This window comes from Aedes aegypti, chromosome 1 (genome assembly GCF_002204515.2).
Source record: "Aedes aegypti strain LVP_AGWG chromosome 1, AaegL5.0 Primary Assembly, whole genome shotgun sequence".
Classification (NCBI taxonomy): domain Eukaryota; kingdom Metazoa; phylum Arthropoda; class Insecta; order Diptera; family Culicidae; genus Aedes; species Aedes aegypti.
The window spans coordinates 164,224,380-164,244,578 of NC_035107.1; the positions used below are offsets into that span (position 1 = coordinate 164,224,380).

Sequence of the window (20,199 nt, forward strand, 5' to 3'; positions counted from 1 at the left end):
AGGCATTTCCAGATTGTATCTGATATTGAATGTCATCTTTAATTATTTAAAATTCCAGTACTCGATGATAGATCCAGAACTACCGCAATTTAAATTTTTAATCGATTTTTTCTTTGAACGGTTTAAAAACATTATATTGAGTTTGGAGATGTTGTTGGAATTTATTAGATACGTATAGTATTGAATAGATATATTTATGCTTTGGATGTTTTCCAAAATATTCAATTTGGGAAGCTTGGATCTCGGTTTCAATATTTTTTTCATGAACCTGGTTCAAAAAAATATCTTCTTCTTCTTCTACTTCTTGGCATTAACGTCCTTACTGGGACAGAGCCGGCTACTCAGCTTAGTGTTCTAAGAGCACTTCCACAGTTATTAACTGAGAGCTTTCTTTGCCAAAATTGCCATTTTCGCATTCGTATATCGTGTGGCAGGTACGATGATACTCTATGCCCAGGGAAGTCAATGATATTTCCTTTACGAAAACATCCTGGACAGCCTGGAAATCGAACCCAGACACCTTCAGCATGGCTTTGCTTTGTAGCCGGGGACTCTCACCACTCGGCTAAGGATGGTCCCAAAAAAATATACCCTGCTGTAAAGTTGTTCAATTTGGAAAGACAAACGAATGTGTAGAAAAGCATTCTTTCAATTCTTCCTTTTAAAAATCATTCGAAATGAAAGTAATACCATTTATCACAAAATACAATTACTAAAAAAAATATGTTTGAAATTTTAGGTTGAATAAAATTAAAGCTGTGGTGACAATTTCAAGTCAATCGAATTAAGCCGAAAACAAAGCCTCCAAACTTGCCCATTTGGCATAAAAAATAAACTACCGATGTGTACTTAATTGTGTTCAGTACTGGAAGTGTTAAGAGAAACTAATTAATTTCATATTGTTGACTATTTTACTTTACTATATTGGTATATTACTAACAATGGTGATCAATGTTATGTATCCCTTAAGTTCAAACGAATGATGAAGTAATAACCATTGTTTTCTAAAATGGGCCTTTTCTTTGAAGTGTTCCTGACTATGAAACAGAGTTGTTCCTGCAGCAGTAGTTTCACTCTTTATTGTCAAAAGCTATCAGAAAAATATTATACGGCACAAATTTCAATGTAACAAGATTACCTTCCTCCATCCTCCAGTTTATATCAAACTCTATTATCCAATCGATGGAAGCGTGATTGAGAAGCTAGTTGTTAGGCTGTATATATTTTCAACAACCATCCAGCATCCTCCTTCTTGCTTACTAGTTATAGGTACATTGCTGCAAAGACGGAAAATCAATAAAACAAATACTGGACAAATCCCTTTATGGCACTAGGTTTTCAGTTTTCCCTTCATCATGTAGTCCCAGGCCGAGTACTGTCACATGGACTGATTTCTGTTTTCTTGTTTATCTCTTGTATACAATCCACAGTAAAACCAGTTTCAACGTCTCTGTCGTTCAAACCTAAACAATTAATAGCCGACCAAGAGTACAGCTTATCCTGTGATGTAGAAGGATCAGTGCCGGATACCGAGATCAGATGGATGCAAAACAACCGTGTCTTTTCGAAAGGAACTGTAAGTACCCTTCTGAGTTTCAAGCATGCCTCTTTTTCTATTCTATGGATTAAACCAAAATAATTCTCTTTATTTATTGACTCAATGTGAATCAAACCACAAGAACAAAGCCTTAAAACTACTAATTCTGGTTTCTATTTCAACGTACTCATGGTGCTTTACAGAATAAAATACTTACCAATAGCTCAGTGGTAACGTCGATTTTAACCTTTCGACCTAAACCGGATGACGATGGAACTATCCTTAAATGCGAAGGTTCCAATCCAAGGCTGCAGAGTTTTGTACTGGAGGATTCTGTCATCATGAATGTTATGTGTGAGTAGTTTACTAATTGCGAAAATTTACAGAAAATTGGCTAATTTCTTACATATTTAGTGACACAAATGAGCATAGTTATCATTTGTCCTGTCTTATTTTTCAATACCGCTACTGATTGAAATGTCTCCTCCACCAACAGACCCACCACAAGTGACACTAAAACTCGGATCGACGCTTAATGCGGAAGACATCAAGGAGGGCGATGACGTCTACTTCGAGTGTCACATTAAGGCAAATCCGAGAGAACACCGCATTACATGGTCCCACAATGTAAGTATACATGCCATGGTGTGGAAGCTTGGTCAGTTCAAGAGTCTCTCGTCGTTTATTTTTTATACCGACTTTGACGCGTCCTGACGTAGATTAAGTGAACGTAACGAGAAAATGTGAAGCAGTAGACGAGATAATTCATTTAATTTTCCTTGCCCATTTCGTGTTTCCCTAGGCTTCTTCTTTTTGGCATTACGTCCCAACCGGGATAGAGCCTGCTTCTCAGAGTGCAGTATTCTTATGAGCACTTTCACTGTTATAAACTGAGAGCTTTCTTTGCCAATGGTACCGACAAGCATGGAAGCATGGTTTTGCTTTGTAGCCGCGGACTCGAACTACTCGGCTAAGGTAGGCCCCTTGGCTACATTGTGCATAAAATGGGACCATTATTGACCCCGGGTAAAATTATCTGTTCAATTCAAAAGTATCGATTGTAGTGAAAATGTTGCATATATTTCTGCAATAAGAAAACAAATGAGGCATTCAAACTGAACAATTTTAAAGCATCATTTTTTATAAATTATTTATTTATTCATTGTTTCGACACATGCAAATTTAATGATAGAACATTGGAAAAGCACTTATTTTTGCCCTACAAGAAATGTGTGTCAATTTTAGAATGTTTGTTAGCCTTATTGAACGAATGGAACAAAAACAAGAAGTGGTTTGAAAATGAGTGTTCTGAGACAAGAAGTATAAGAACATAAGATTAGTAGACTAAACGTTGAAAAACAGAGGAAACATACTCCCTGCAGCATTTCATACAACTTTTGTTAATACTTCAACCTTGTAGGTTGAGAAGTTCAAAAAATAGTTTTTACTCACTTTTTGAGACATAGATCAAAATGGTGAATTCATCAAAAGAAGCGCATTTACCAATTGGAGATACCAAAACGTTCGAAAGCTTAATTAAGGGGCTATTTATTGAAAGCGATAAAATGATGATGCGCTGTAGAAAATTTGGAAATGTATCTCACCGAAGTTGATTTTTTTCGCTATCTTTGAGAGATACTCTACTTCGAAACAGGTGCATTCGATGCACCCTACTGCTGAAAGCCAGCTAACTAACGTCATTTATTGCTGATGCGGTGTCAAAATTACAAAGCTTTTGTATTTGGAACTTCTTTCACAGATTTCTTTTCCGAGTTCATATTTTATGTTCGTCACATTTTTCGATTATATGTATGAAGAACATAAGTCACACAATTATACTTTTCTGCTCGGGATATTCTCATTTCTCGCCTCCAGCTCAAAGGTCTCATGAATAGACCAAGTTAATGTTTAAAATTACTTAAATCAGTGCCAGCTCTAGAGATTTTTTTCGTTTCAAAAAAAAACAAATCATAATAAGTTAGATGAAAACCTTGTGCTACGTTAATATGCACATAGCGTTCTCTTTTATCAACTGTCACTTGAAGGTAACTGTCGGTTCTATGCTTTATCAACCTTTATTGTTAGCAAACGATGAAATAAATCACAGTAAACAAAGGTGATTATAAAACAAAGCCAAACTCCGAATTTTCAAGTACACAGATCTAAAGAACCTGACATCCGATCTCATTGAAAATTATCACCCAACTCGTCGAGTCGAGTCTAGTACACGACACTGAAGACGGCCTTACAGTTGAGATCGAAATACGCGTATCTGTCAAAAGATACAAACTCTAGTGGAATTAAATGGTATAGTACTAAATTCGGTTTTTTCATCTACTCATTATAAAACTTGATATTCCGTATCTCAACCTTAGAGTTACATAACCATAGTAAAAGATGTTTAAAAGGCTATTTGAAGATCGCGCCCCTCGTGTCTATCCCCGCTCTTCTTATCACACCCTCTAACGCAATGTTGAACAGTAAACACGAACACCTTGCCGTAACCCTCTGCGAGTTTTGAAGGGACTCGAGGTCGAGAGTGCCCCTGATACTCGGACTACGCCCATCACTCGCTCCATCGTCGCCTTGATCAATCTTATCAGTTTGTTCGGGAAACCCTATTCGTGCATAATATGTCATCTGATGTGTGGGTACATTGTATTCGCAGCATTTCTGCAACACCTGACGGATGGCGAATGTCTAGTCCGTTGTTGTTCGTTTGTCCATGAATCCTGCCTGATACTGCCCAACGAATACTTTAACAATTTGTGATAGACGGTGGCATAAAATATGGAAGAGTACCTTGTAGGCGGAGTTCAAAATTGTGATCACACGATAATTGGCGCAATTCAACTCGTCGCCCTTTTTGAAGATGGAACACATGACACCTTTCATCCACTCCTCCGGTAATACTTCCGCCTCCCAAATCTTGGAAATAATCCAGTGTATCCCAATCGTATTTTAGTGGCTCTCTCGGTAGTTGATCCATTCCAGTAGCTTTGTCGTTTTTCAACCATCCAATCTCCGTTTCATCCTCTTGGAGGTCTGTAGGCGGAAGTCTTTCGTCTTCCGCGGGTACTCCCAACGATATTTCCGTGCCACCATTAAGGTGCTCGTCGTAGTGCTGTCGTCACCTTTCGACCACCTCACGTTCGTTCGTGAGATGATTTCCATCATAGTCTCTGCACATGTTGGCTTGTGACACAAAGTCTTTGCACGAACGGTTCAGCTTCTCGTAGCACTTCCGTATTTCTTTAGCGCGGAACAGTTCTTCCACCGTTTCGCGAACTCGTTCTTCTTGATGGCGTTACTTTCTTCGGAAGATGGAGTTTTGCCTGTTTCGTGTCTCGTTCGCTCTCGTGCGGTGTTGCAGCATTATCTCCCATTCTGCAATCTTCTTATTCTTCAACTGCTCGCATTCGCCGTCGTACTAGCAGTGGTGGAAAAGTTCGCAACACGAAGTAGCTCACGAGTGTATACAACGCATAACAAACATTACAGACTCGGGAACTGGCTAGGTGTGAGTAAGTCCGCACCCGTCTGCTCAGGAGAACATATCAAAAGAAGTAGCAACAAGCTCGGGAACGATTACTCGCGAGTAACCGAGCAAGTTGTGATTTATTATGGTTTTGACAGACAAATCAATTGTATAACCGGTCTCCCGATGTAGAGCCGCGGTGTTCGGTTTTCACGCGAGTTGGTCACCATCGAAAGTTTAGAGCGCATATCGTGAGGGACCGAAATCCGTACAGCACCGAAATCCGTACACTTGACCTAATTATCATTATTTTGGTATTTTAATGGCTAAATATGTAGTATTAAATGGGCATATCTAATCACAATAAGTGATAAGTTGCTGGTAATGCCAACTGTATATAAGTAGGCCATGATTTGAAAATTATAAAAATCAAAACGTGATCACTTGCCATTGTGCTGTGCGGTTTGTTTGCCTGCTTAGCGATTTGCTAACAAAAGTGGATATACTTTTCAACAGATTAACAGTAAGATTCCTATTTTTTTGAGCCCGCTGCTTATCACGATGTCTTTGAATAGTAAGTATTTGTTATTCCAATGCAGTAGATGCCGTTTCTGACCAGTACAATAACTATTTTTGAGATTTATTGTACTGTACGGATTTTGATTCATATTTTCAATTTGAATCTAAATCCGTACACAGGAAAAGTTTAACATATTTCATCATGATACAATAAAGCCCAAATATAGCACTGTGGATTTGGAAAAAGCCGTTGAAACAGTGCGCAATGGCCAATCATTCCGGAAAGCTGCGGATGCTTTTGGTATACCGAAGACCACTGTCAGAGATGCCGTTATAAATCGGCACGCCCAAAAAAAAAAGAGTTCCCACAGTTTTCACAACCCATGAGGAAGCCGGAAATGTGAACTGGATCTTTGCAACGGCCACAGCAGGATTGCCGGTGGGTGAAAAGCAGGTATGTTAAATCTATCGATTTTGGTGACGTCTGTTCATTTATGCATTAATGTATAATTAATTTCGTACGTCGGGAGGTAATTTCGTACGTCACTGTTGTTATTCACATACAATTCACAGTATACGATATGCTAATGCAAAATATGTTATTTTGCGAAGAATTACAAACTATGAAAGTGCTCTTAGAACACAAAGCTGAAAATGAGGCGTTGTCCAATTTGGTATGTAATGTCAGTAATAAAGAGAAGACGATAAAAATGCCATCCTTAGCATCCAGGTTTTGAATTTTAAGTAGCTGTACGGACTTCGAATCACAGGTGTACGGATTTTGATTCAACCTTATTCAGGTGTACGGATTTCGATTAAAGCCTAGTCATTTTTATTCCTATTTTTTAATGATTTCTACTCAACTTTTAGATTTTGATGTGATTATTTACATCTTAAAAGAAGTTAAGGTAACAGAAAACAGGCTGATCGATTCTCTACACAAACCCACACATTTTAATCATAGGCTTTCATTTGGCTTAGTGCTTAGGTGTACGGATTTCGGTTCCACACGGTAGAAATCACTCGATAATCAAACCGGAAACCACAAATCCACCACGTTCTAATCGACGGAAAATTCTTCTCCGACAGCATCAATGTTCGCACATACCGCAGTGCGAATACAGATTCGGACCACTACCTAGCTGCTGTATGTACCGTGTGGGACCGAAATCCGTACACCTAAGCAGTAAGTTAAATAAAAGCCTATGATTAAAATATGTGGGTTTGTATAGAGAATCAATCATCCTTTTTTTCTGTTACCTTAACATCTTTTTAGATGAAAATAATCACATCAAGATCTAAAAGTTGGGTAGAAATCATTAAAAAATAGGAATAAAAAAGTTGGGTAGAAATCATTAAAAAATGAGAATAAAAATGACTTGTCTTGAATCGAAATCCGTACACCTGAATAAGGTTGAATCAAAATCCGTACACCTGTGATTCGAAATCCGTACAGTTACGTATAATACAAAACCTGATGGCATTTTTATCCTCTTCTCTCTATTACTGGCATTAAGTACCAAATTAGACAACGCCTCATTTTCAGCTTTGTGTTCTAAGAGCACTTTAATAGTTCGTAATTCTTCGCCAAATAACATATTTTGCATTAGTATATCGTATATTGTGAATTGTATGTGAATAACAGCAGTGAATATAGAATATTTTGAAAATACTAATTACCAGAGCAAATTAAAGTAGAGGATCTATGTGTATACAAATGGAAACTCCGCTCTATAATACTTATGAACATACACACTAAACCCATTAAGCAATATTTTGATTACCTGAAGTGTTCAGTATACCAAAATACTGAATATCGATTGCAAGTTCATGAAATTCAGGAAATCAATATTGATAATCAGCATAATTTGCTCAAAAAATTAAGCAAGGCAAAATTACAAAAATAAAACTGCAGAATTCAAGGTGTATGTTGTGTATCATATCATGAGGGTGTAATTGAAGCGATTTTATGATTGAATCATTATGAAAAATGCAAATGATTTTCGTTTATTATCGAATGAATAATCCTATAATCTACCAATGTGAGATATGTTCACTTGACTAGAGGAATTAAATTAAAGATAGTTTCTCCTGCTGCATCATTTTCTTCTTCCCACGTTCCGTTAATTTTCTTTTCTTTTCTTCCTCACGGATTGTCTTATTCTCTTCTCTTTCGGATATTCTCCTTTGCTCTTCTTGCAATAAACATAAATTCCGGCGGTCCTTCGATTTCATCCATTGTATTACGCCAAAGATAAAACAAATTAGTGTCTTCAGCAGGTTCTGACCGAAGCAGTTTATTACGATGCTCTTGAAATTGGACAAATTGACTAGGCAACAATTTTTCGTTCAGAATGCGTAACCATTTTGAGGGATCCTCTGATTCTGGAAGTGAAACAGCCTTGTCCTGGAGTTCTTCATTTTCCTCGGGTAGTATTAGAGCAGGTTCTGCAGAATTTCCTGTCGAACTTCCATCAAGACTTGGAAATGATTTATAATCAATGGCATTATCGTCAAATGGATGAAGACGGGGTTGGTGGTCTGCTGGCTACCGCTTCTGCTTCATAAGCAGAAGGTCATGGGTTCAATCCCAGGCCCGTCCCTTTCCTCGTACTTTGTAGTTGTATATCTCTCACTTGCTTCTATCTTCCATTCTAAATCTATCACACTCAAACTATTCGTTCATAGCAAACGCTAGAACCAGAGACGGACAATAAACCGTTCCCCTAACGCTTCCTTTCTTCCACGCGCATGCCTTTCCTTACGCGTGATACATAGGCAGTCTGCTAACCACAAAAGAAAACCTCTCTGCCATGCCTTTCTCCCAATCCATACACTCCCGCATGAACTGGCTTAGATGCAGTGGTATATACGGTCTACGTGGGAACCAGTATAATGCATCATCAATTCCACCCCTTCCCCACATTGGTCTGCATTCTGACGTGGCAGGCACCATTGTCGCTAAAAATAGAAGATCACCAGCACTTATACACTGAGGATGCCTGTTAACCCCAAGCAGTCATTCGGTTGGTTCCTTGTGTAAGTGCAGCTGATTTGGCGATACTGGAGTAGCATCCACGGGCGGCCAATCAAGCTCAAGCTCAAGCTCAATGGCATTGGCGTCAAATGGATGTAGGCCACATTTAAGAAATCCATTGATGAGCGAAGATTCCTTGTTTTCCATACTGTCTATCGTTGTTTCTAACAGAGGTGCAAAATCACTGCGGGATATCATTGCACCATCATTTTCAAAACGCCACTTTTGAAGCTCCTTCTGCTATGCTGCTCTTAAAGGAGCGAAGAATGCTACATCAAGTGGTTGCATCACGTGTGTTGAGTTTGGAAACAAAGAAACTAACGCTATATGTTTTGATTTACAAAACTCCACTGTTTCATATGTGGTATGAGATGAATGACCATCGACGAAAAGAATGATAGGAAATTGTACTTTTGTCTTAACGGCCCAGGGGTAGAAAACTTTGGATATGAACTCAAAAAAGTGTCAGAATTCATCCATCCAGAATCCGAGCGGCCTACAGCTCATCCTTTCGAAACACTGCTCGCTACACTACCAGGAATTCTACTTTTGTAAGGAAAAAGTATTAATGGCGGAGCAAGAGCACCAGCTGCAGAAGCTGAAATGAGAACCGTATAGTTCTCCTTATCGCTGTTCGCTGACAAGGCTTGAACGTTTTTTGACTCTTTTGCAGCGATGACTCTTTGCTTTCGAGGTACCAAAAAGAAAGCTGTCTCATCCATGTTGAAAATTCTCGCAGGGTCATACAAAATGGGCTCCATCCCATTACCCCGAACGCCATTACCCCGAACGCCACTACCCCGAACGCCACTACCCCGAATGGGTCACTACCCCGAAAGCCATTACCCCGAATGGGTTATTACCCCGAACGCCACTACCCCGAATGAGCCATTATCCCGAATAGTATGAGATACAGTACAGTATCTTGTTTTGCGTGCAAAAAAGCGTCTCTAATGAAGGCTGGTAATTAATGGCACGTTAAATTCGTCGGTAAAATGTTCATCATATATTATCCCTTTTTTTATATGTCAGCTATTCTTTCGAAATATCTTGATGGCAACTATATTCTTCCCATTCTTTCTGAGACAGTGCCTGTTTATCAGCTCAGTGGGCACCTTCGCAATTCAAGGGTTCATTCACAAATTTCATTTCGCCAACAATTGCCATTTTTAACACCTACCCACCCCCTCGTATTTGTATGGAAATTCTACATATTGTGAATGGGCTGTAACATTTTGAGGACAACCACCCACAAACTTTTTTGCTCCCTTCAGCGTTACGAAATTTGTGAATGGGCTTCAATAAAATAAGCCTTTTATTGACTGAAAGGAATTCGAATCCATAACCATCAATATGGTGTTGCTTAACAGATGCGTAATCACCGGTATTTGGACTTGTTGGTGGTGTTCATATTTCAATTTTGTTTTTGAACAAATATTTTTCTTTCTTATGAATATAGGTTGTGTCATAGCATCACGTTGTTACAGTGATCATTCACGTCATAGCTGCAAACATTTCACCAGAAATTTGCCCTTCTTTCTTAAATATGCTGTTCTTTCAAGTTTTCGTTGGATAAGCTTGTCACTAATATATCCACATAGAACAGCTTTTTTTAAGGAATGTATCCTGAAGACATTCACTAAAATGAATCTTGCTACAATTCTAATCACAAATTTTCGCTTTCTTTTATCTTCTCGTATTAAAACAGTCAGGTCTCTTATGGATTTGCCAACCACTTTTCTGCCATCATCATTGTTTCACTGTCTTGAATAAACAGAAATACTTTTTTGTGGTTATCTCATTGAAATTCAAATTAATGATTCCACAAACCAACGAAAGTTGTTACTGTAGCAACAATCAGAGGCCGCCGATTTTTTCTAACATTTACAAGTGTATTAACGTTTTCTTACTATAGCGGAACGGTCGTCTATTGGATTGGTTTTTAGGCGGGTTCCATAGAACAACACTTACAGCGACTATCTCAGGGTGAACTTCCGTTACCATCGTTTACGAAACAAAATCTTTAAGAAGATCTTAATCTTAATGCCCGACACCTATAAAAATGAGTAAAGGAAGTGGCTACCGACGTCCAATAAGAGACTTTACTACATCCTAATTTTGTACATATTATAGCTATCCTTCTCATAATAAATTCACCCTTCTTTTCAAATAGGCTGTTCTTCAGAGCATTGCAATGTGGCTGTGTGAATCTTCCCAAAATTAGAGTACAAAACTTAGTGTGTAAAAATTATTTGCTGAACAACTAGCTGCTTTTTTATCTTCTAATATTTGAAAAATACTTTTTTGAGCCAAACTCGTGAAATACTCAAAAAAGGAATCGTAAAATTATCTCCCCACTCTCTAACTAGAATATGTCTCAAAATGTTATCCATTCGGGGTAATGGCGTTCGGGGTAGTGACCCATTCGGGGTAGTGACCCATTCGGGGTAGTGGCGTTCGGGGTAATGACCCATTCGGGGTGATGGCTTTCGGGGTAATGGCGTTCGGGGTAGTGGCATTCGGGGTAGTGGCGTTCGGGGTAGTGTCATAGAATCACAAAATGTCGTCATATCCGTTGTTTTTAATCAGGTAGTTGTGAATATTGTCAAACCAGTCCCTGATTCTTGCCTCCGTTATGACTCTATTCTTAGCAAGATTATTCGCGAGTCTCTTTGCCAATTCTGGGTGGCGTTTTAAAAAGCGTCTGAGCCAGCCACGAGTTGGATTTCCATCTTTGTAAGGGTATGCGAAATACCGAATGATTCCGTCAAATACGCTTCGAAACGAAATTCCGCGGAATTCCACGGAACTCGCACAGGCGAAATTTGTATTTTGCTATTTCGTTTCGTTTCGCCAAATTGTTAAAATATTTCCACGGAAAATTGAAAACAAACGGAATAAAACGGAATTTCGCGAAATTCGAGTTTAATTTCGAACAAAAAAAAAAGAAAAACGTTCGCTTCTACTCCTAGCAGCTACAGTCAAAAATGGGTCCGTATCATGGATCAAATCGACTCATATCATGGATCAGAACACTACAACAGCAAATTATCTGCGAGGCAAACGAATGGTGTGCTAGTGAAAGCATACGTTTTGGCGTCTCTTTAGGAATTCTCGCGTAACATTACTAAAGGACCTATCTAACATTGAGAGGCTCTCTTTGTTTACTTTCTCTTTCATTAATAACTGAGTCACAATAATCTCATCTATTGCGTTTTTTGTATGAAACGCTAGTCAAGGAAATTGACTTTCGATCTATAGTGAAAAACTTCTCAAAATCTTTAGTGTTCCACTGTTATAATCGAAAGAGAACGAGAGAGGAGAGAATCTCTCATTTGTACATAGGTCCTTTAGTAATGTTACGCGAGAATTGTCTTATCTTAGATTCATAACTGTGGTATGGGTTCTCGATTGGTTACTCGATGGCCAATCGATCAAGTGTTCAGCTTGAACCGCTGTCGGGTTCGTTAGATTTGTGCTCTTGAAATTCTGAGGTATGCCTTCGATTTATATCCACCTTAAACAAGGAAGATGCATACATTATTTTATATCAAAAAATGAATCTAGTACCACACCACCAACTCCTCTCTCCTCTTATAACGTGACATAATTTCCTCACGACCCCCAATTGAAAAAAATGCGAATATTGATAATATATTATTACAAGAATTGGAATTTGGCCGCAAGGCAAAGGTCTTAACCTTTTCAATACCGACATCAAGTTTCAAAATTCTCTAGTTTCGCCATCGTTCGATCGATTTTGATGATTTGTTTAAGTAAAAATCACAAATCAGTTATAAATTTGATTCATGCATTGCATGCACCATCAAAATTGGTTCCGGATTTAGATTCAAGTTTGGTGGGGTACCTAGGGTGTTTCACAATAGAAAAGCGCAAAAAAAATTTTTTTTCGACTTTCGCACATCTAAATCTTGAGAGAAAAAAAATATAAGCCAAACATGATATTTAGCTCATTGAAATACGGATTATCTGAACGAACATGGGCGAACTTGTCAATTTATTTGCGGTTCCTCTATGCTATGTAGTCCAGGTTCAAAACTTTTTTTTTTTCGAAATTTTCAAATATTTTTTAAAATACTCTCGAGGCTCAAAATTTAGAGAAAATGTGATTTTGTAGTCAGTTTTAAACAAAGAATCTGAAAATGAGATAATATCAACAATCCTTAATTCTTCCTGAAATCGTCCAGAAATTCCTTCACAGATTTTGGAATAGGATCATTTCTCCATTATTTGCTCTACAAAATAATAGAAATACCTTCAGTATTTTCTACAAGGTTTACTTTAAAAGTTTGCATTCATCCAGATTTGATCCCTCCAAGAATTAATTCACAGTTTATGCAAGGCTTTTCCAGAAAATTTATTAGGAACTAATAAATTAACCCCAACGGGCAATCCTGGTTAAGTTGCTGTCGCAATATCTTATTTAGAGTTTATTACTTTTGCAGTTCTTTTAAATTTATCTTGATTGATTTTTTAGGTATGTGTTGATGGATTTTTTTAAATTTAATTTAATTCAACACTCCAGCAAATACTAAAGCAGTTGACAATCAGACTTCATGGTGCGAGGACGTGTTAATACTCTCTGTGATCGCATTGTCTATAACCTCAATTATCGTTGCCCAATCACGTGGCTGTCGGTTCGTGCTTTCTATCCGTTCTAATCATGGAAGACGGGCTTGTGAAAAACACACTAGCTTTTCGGTTCCCACCGGATGCGCCGGCGCCGACGCTGGTGGAAGTAGCAAGATTTGTGAAAAATCTTGATGCAGATCTTGATTCAATGGAAACCGGTTACAAATTGTCGGAAGAAAAATGTGTTTGTGTGAAATTCAAATCGCTCGAAGCGATGAAAGAGGCGCAGGCTCAAATCCCTGAAATCTGTGTTTTCCGTTATTCGAATGGAGAAAAAGTGGAGGTCAAAACGACCATTGCGGGATGCTGTACAAGATATGTGCGAATCTTCGATTTGCCCCCGGAGGTTCCGGATTCCGAAATCGCAGCGGTACTTGGTAGGTACGGAGTTGTAAAACGAATGGTCAGATAAAAATTCCCATCAGATCTCGGTTTGAATATGTTTACCGGCGTACGAGGAGCGTACGTGGATATCAAGAAGGTTATTCCAGCGTCCTTGTACTTCCTCAACCGTAAGGGGCGGATCTTTTACGAAGGTTTGAAACAGAAGTGTTACTTCTGCAAAGAGGAAGGGCATTTGAAGGCCGATTGCCCTCAGCGGATTGGTAGCAAAAAGGCAACGAGCGAGAAAGTGTTCCCGGCGAACAACATGGTGGATGTTGCGGAGAGTTCTGAGGCGGCCACGCTGGCGGAGAAGATTGGCGAAGAGGATATACAACAATCGGGTCAACCCTGTGTTGCAAACCAACCAAGCTATTCGGGAGTGTTGAACGGCAAAAAGCAGAACAAATCGAAAGAAATCATTGTGCCCAAAATGGTGACTCTTGTTTCAGATCGGAACAAAAGCCCATTGTCAAGGTCACCGAAAGAACAAGGCCATTTGGAGGAAATAATGGAAACGGAGGATGGTGCGGGGAAAGCCGCGGTTAAACGACAACATTCAGCTGGAGGATCATCCGGGGATACTGACGAAGAAGTTCATCCGGGTTTCACAAAGGTAGAGGGGAACCGAAGATCTACTCGTTCGGCGAAAAAAGTGATGACGCCACTCGAAACCATTTCGAATGGGTCGTTGGAAACAGCTAACAAGCGTAGCGCAAGCAAATAGTTGATGTGTTGAAGTGAGGTTAGGTTCGAATCACGTGTTGATCCATTAGCCAACGGTACATTTTCTAGTGTTGGTGCTATTAATAAAGAGAGTGAGTGATGAATTACGTGAGAAAAATTGTGACGATTAATATCAACGTGATTGCGGTTCAAGCGAAAAAAATGCTTCTAAAAGAGTTTTTAGTGAAGAATGACGTGGATATAGCATTTTTACAAGAAGTCCAGTTTGAAGACTTTTCGTTTATTCAAAGCCATGTAGCGTTCGTGAATATTGGTGTTACTAATAAAGGAACGGCCATTCTGATTCGTAAAACGTTGGAACATTCTCACTTACTCATGGATCCGGAAGGAAGACTTATGTCGATTTCGGTAGATGGTTTAAACCTCGTGAATGTATATGGGCATTCCGGTGCACATTACAAGACTGAAAGAGATGTGTTGTTTTCGGATACGATAGCTGTGCATTTCAATAAGCCGGGAATCAAAGTCAATATCCTGGCGGGGGACTTCAATTGTGTCCTTGATGCTAAGGATTGCAAAGGAAAAATGTACAATTTTTCAAGTGGGTTGAAGTCTGCCGTAGATCTGCTTGAGCTTCAAGATGTTGCGGTTGTGCTTAAAAGTGCAATAAGAGATTTTAAGTTCTTCCGCGGAGAATCTGCCTCAAGGCTTGATCGTGTTTATGTGTCCAAAAGCTTTATTTCGGAAGTGAGAAGCTGTGTAACAGTGCCAGTCGTGTTCTCAGATCACCATGCGGTTATGGTAGATTACACAATCTCACCCGATCAGCAATCCGACGTGAACGGTAAAAGTGGTTACTGGAAGATTAATGACTATTTGTTGAGTGATGCTTGTGTTCAAGAAGAGTTTCGAAACGAGTACAGAGAACTAAAGAAGAGAAGAAAATATTCTGATAGATTTAGTGAGTGGTGGTCCTTTGACGTGAAACGAAAAATTAAACAGTTCTATAACCGAAAATCATTTGAATTGAATGATGCTATCAGACGGAAGAAAGATTGTTGGAGGCAAAAATTAAGTGATTTGTGGCAGAAGCAGAGAAGCGGTGAAAATGTATCTGATGAAATGAGTGTTGTTAAATCGCGAATTTTGGACATCGAAATCAGCAGAATGAAAAGTTATGCTAACAGATTGCATCCTTCGACCCTCCTAGAAAGTGAGAAATTTGGAGTGTATCATGTAGCGAGAATGCTTAAAAGGAAAGTAAATTCTTCAACACTTACGCTTAGAGGAGAAAGTGGTTTGATAACGAACAGAGATGAAGTCAAAAAGATGGTAAGTGAACATTACAGAACGTTATTCGAAAGAAAGTCGTCAAATCGAACGGAGTGCGCTGCATTGAATTACATAAAAAAGTCATTTAGTGCAAATGCGAGGGACAAACTAAAAAGTCCAATTATGGAAGAAGAGCTATTCAACACGATCAGCAATGCTAAGAAGAAGAAATCACCAGGACCGGATGGAATCACTTATGAATTTTATTTGGTTCATTTTGATTTTCTGAAGGAGGACCTTCTCAAACTGTTTAATGGGTTTCTAGACAACACTATTGTGCCGATGGAAAGTTTTTCAAATGGAATTGTAACGTTAATACCGAAAAAGGGAAAGTCGAAGGATTTGAAAAATTTCAGGCCTATTAGCATGTTAAATACGGATTACAAGCTATTCACGAAATTAATTGCTAATCGCATTTCGGAATGCATTGAAGAAGTAATAGATGAAGGTCAATCAGCGGTAATTCCTGGAAAGTCTTGTGTAGATAATTTAGATGTTGTACGAACACTGATTTTGAAAGCTCAACAATCGAAAACAATGAAATTCGCTTTATTAAGTCTGGATTTGGAAAAGGCATTTGATGTAATCGACCATGATCGTTTGTGGGAAATTTTAGGAAAATTTGGATTACCACAAGAAATAATTAATGCGATACAAAGATTGTACTCTGAGGCAGCCTCCCAGGTGTTGGTTAATGGAAGTCTTACCAGTTTCATCAAAATTGGCAGATCAGTGAGGCAAGGATGTCCGCTCTCGATGGTGCTGTTTGTGATGTACATAGAGGCGTTGATCAGGCAAATTTATGCTGAATTGAAAGGTATTTTAATTGATAATCACTTCATCAAAATTAAAGCATTTGCTGACGACATCACAATAGTAATCAGAAGTGACTTGGAGTTTGATAACGTTTTAAAGATAGTTGACGATTTTGCATTGAGTGCAGGTATAAAACTGAATTTCAAAAAATCTGGCTTCATCAGGTTTAATAGTTGTAGAACTTCACTTATTTGGCTTTACATCAATTATCTTGATAAAGCCTCGCCAACAATATTTCGCCATTTCCCTCGGTTCATGGCCGCTTCTCTCCATCCTCGACTGTGACCCACGCTCTCCAGGTCCTGGTGTACCTGGTCCATCCACCTAGCTCGCTGCGCCCCACGCCTTCTTGTTCCGACCGGATTCGTGGCGAACACCATCTTTACAGGGTTGTTGTCCGGCATTCTTGCAACATGCCCTGCCCAGCGTATCCTTCCAGCTTTAGCTACCTTCACGATACTGGGTTCGCCGTAGAGTTGAGCGAGCTCGTGGTTCATCCTTCGCCGCCACACGCCGTTCTCCTGCACGCCGCCGAAGATCGTCCTTAGCACTCGGCGTTCGAAAACCCCAAGAGCTTGCAAGTCCTCCTCGAGCATAGTCCACGCCTCATGCCCATAGAGGACTACCGGTCTTATGAGCGTTTTGTACATCGTGCATTTGGTGCGGGGGTGAATCTTTCTTGACCGCAGTTTCTTCTGGAGCCCATAGTAGGCACGACTTCGCTGATGATGCGCCTTCGTATTTCCCGACTAACATTGTTGTCAGCCGTCAACAAGGATCCAAGGTAGACGAACTCGTCCACCACCTCGAAGGTATCCCCGTCTATCGTAACACTGCTTCCTAGGCGGGCCCTGTCGCGCTCAGTTCCGCCAACCAGCATGTACTTTGTTTTCGACGCATTCACCATTAGCCCGACTCTTGTTGCTTCGCGTTTCAGGCGGGTGAACAAATCTGCCACCGTTTTCAAATTTTCTCCCAATAATATCCATGTCGTCCGCGAAGCAAACAAATTGTCCGGATCTCGTGAAAATCGTGCCTCGACTGTTAAGTCCGGCTCTCCGCATGACACCTTCAAGCGCAATATTGAACAACAGGCACGAAAGTCCGTCGCCCTGTCGTAGTCCCCGCCGAGACTCGAACGAACTGGAGTGTTCGCCCGAGATCTTCACGCAGTTTTGCACACCGTCCATCGTTGCTCTGATCAATCTTGTGAGCTTCCCGGGAAAGCTGTTCTCGTCCATGATTTTCCATAGCTCAATGCGGTCGATACTATCGTATGCCGCCTTGAAATCGATGAACAAATGGTGCGTAGGGACCTGGTACTCACGGCATTTCTGGAGGATTTGCCGCACGGAAAAGATCTGGTCCGTTGTCGAGCGGCCGTCGATGAAACCTGCTTGATAACTTCCCACGAACTCGTTTGCTATAGGTGATAGACGACGGAAGAGAATCTGGGATAGCACTTTATAGGCGGCGTTTAGGATGGTGATTGCACGATAATTTTCACACTCCAGTTTGTCGCCCTTTTTGTAGATAGGGCATATAACGCCTTGCTTCCACTCCTCCGGTAGCTGTTCTGTTTCCCAGATTCTGACTATCAGCCGATGCAGACAAGCGGCCAACCTGTCCGGGCCCATCTTGATGAGTTCGGCTCCGATACCATCCTTGCCAGCGGCCTTGTTGTTCTTGAGCTGTTGAATGGCATCCTTAACTTCCCCCATCGTGGGAGATGGTTGATTTCCGCTGTCCGCTGTGCTGACGTAGCCATCGCCTTCGCTGTCCTGACCTTCTGTGCCTGTGTTCTCTGCGCCATTCAGGTGTTCATCGTAGTGCTGCTTCCACCTTTCGATCACCTCGCGTCCGTCCGTCAAGATGCTCCCATCCTTATCCCGGCACATCTCAGCTCGCGGCACGAAGCCTTTGCGGGATGTGTTGAGCTTCTGATAGAACTTCCGCGTTTCTTGAGAACGGTACAGCAACTCCATCTCTTGGCATTCCACCTCTTCCAGGCGGCGCTTTTTGTCTCGGAATAGGCGGGTTTGCTGTTTCCGCTTCAGTCTGTATCGTTCCACGTTTTGCCGCGTACCATGCTGCAGCATTGCAGCCCGCGCTGCATTCTTCTCCTCTAAAACCTCCTGGCACTCCTCGTCGAACCAATCGTTTCTTGAGCTCCGTTCCACATATCCGACAACGCTTTCGGCAGCGTCGTTAATGGCTGCTTTGACTGTCCTCCAGCAGTCCTCAAGAGGGGCCCTATCGAGCTCGCCCTCATCCGGCAACGCTGCCTCAAGATGCTGCGCGTACGCATTGGCGACATCCGGTTGTTTTAGCCGCTCGAGATTGTACCGGGGCGGGCGTCGGTACCGTACATTGTTGATGACGGATAGTTTTGGGCGCAGTTTCACCATCACCAGGTAGTGGTCGGAGTCAATGTTGGCGCCACGATAGGTTCTGACGTCGGTTATGTCGGAGAAGTGCCGTCCATCGATCAAAACGTGGTCGATTTGCGATTCTGTCTGCTGAGGTGATCTCCAGGTGTACCGATACGGGAGGCTGTGCTGGAAATAGGTGCTACGAATGGCCATGTTCTTGGAGGCGGCAAAATCTATCAGTCGTAGGCCGTTCTCGTTCGTCAGCCGGTAGGCGCTGAACTTTCCAATCGTCGGTATGAACTCCTCCTCCTGGCCAACCTGAGCGTTCAAATCTCCTATGATGATCTTGACGTCGTGGCTTGGGCAGCGGTCGTACTCGCGTTCGAGCTGCGCGTAAAATGCGTCCTTGTCATCATCAGTGCTTGCGGAGTGTGGGCTATGCACGTTGATTATGCTGAAGTTAAAGAATCGGCCTTTGATTCTTAACTTGCACATTCGTTCATTGATCGGCCACCACCCGATCACGCGCCTTTGCATATCACCCATCACTATGAAAGCTGTTCCCAGCTCGCGTGTGTTGCCGCAGCTCTGGTAGATGGTATGATTACCTCTAAACGTTCGCACCAATGCTCCTGTCCAGCACACCTCCTGCAGCGCTACGATGTCGAAACCGCGGGTCTTCAGTACATCGGAGAGTATGCGAGTACTTCCAATGAAGTTGAGAGATTTGCAGTTCCACGTACCGAGTTTCCAATCGCTAGTCCATTTTCGTCGCTGTGGTCTTGCCGATTGTTCCGGTCCGTATTCTCTCGTTGACGTTCCTGTGCTGATGTGTTTTTACGGTTGGCTTGCAGGGCCTGACACCAACCCCCTAGATTTCCGGAGGACCATTCCCCCTAAATGTTCGGAGGGCCATAGTGCGCAGTTTAGCTTAGAGTCCTTCTCTGGCACTCGGACGATGATCAGCCGCCCCTGACATGGGGAACAGACGCTGTTGTGAGCCGCTCCTAACGTGGAGTACAGACGCTCCAGGTTTGCAGAAGCAAACCCCCCCTTCCCTGTCAGCATACGACCAAAGTTCCCACCGGGGTTGGTTACCCGATCTTCCCCAAGGTTACTCGTACCCCGGCCAGTACCACGAGGAGGTAGGGATAGGAGTTGCTGGGCAAGAGGCTAAGGACCGCACAAAGGGGTCTATTTTATTCCTGCAGGTACACGAGGTACCAATGGTACGCCATGCCCAGCCATTTACCGCGCCAATATATATAATAGTTGTAGAATTGGCCCTCAAATGATCTCAGAGAAAAATGAAATGAAAATATTAGGCTTGATGGTTTCAAACGTTTGGAAAAATATGGTGAACGAAAACTTCAAAATGTTAATAGAA

The 20,199-nt window shown here is 41.1% G+C and overlaps 1 protein-coding gene across 2 annotated transcripts in view; it reads left to right on the forward strand.

The window, feature by feature from the left end:
- LOC5569913 (serine-rich adhesin for platelets) overlaps positions 1–20,199 on the forward strand; it is a 1,178,520-nt gene that overhangs the window by 940,203 nt on the left and 218,118 nt on the right. For both annotated transcript variants that reach the window (XM_021852955.1, XM_021852960.1), the window contains exons 8-10: positions 1,431–1,576; positions 1,741–1,891; positions 2,034–2,164. In XM_021852955.1, the coding sequence (XP_021708647.1) occupies positions 1,431–1,576; positions 1,741–1,891; positions 2,034–2,164 (428 nt within the window). The remainder of the gene's footprint in view (positions 1–1,430; positions 1,577–1,740; positions 1,892–2,033; positions 2,165–20,199) is intronic.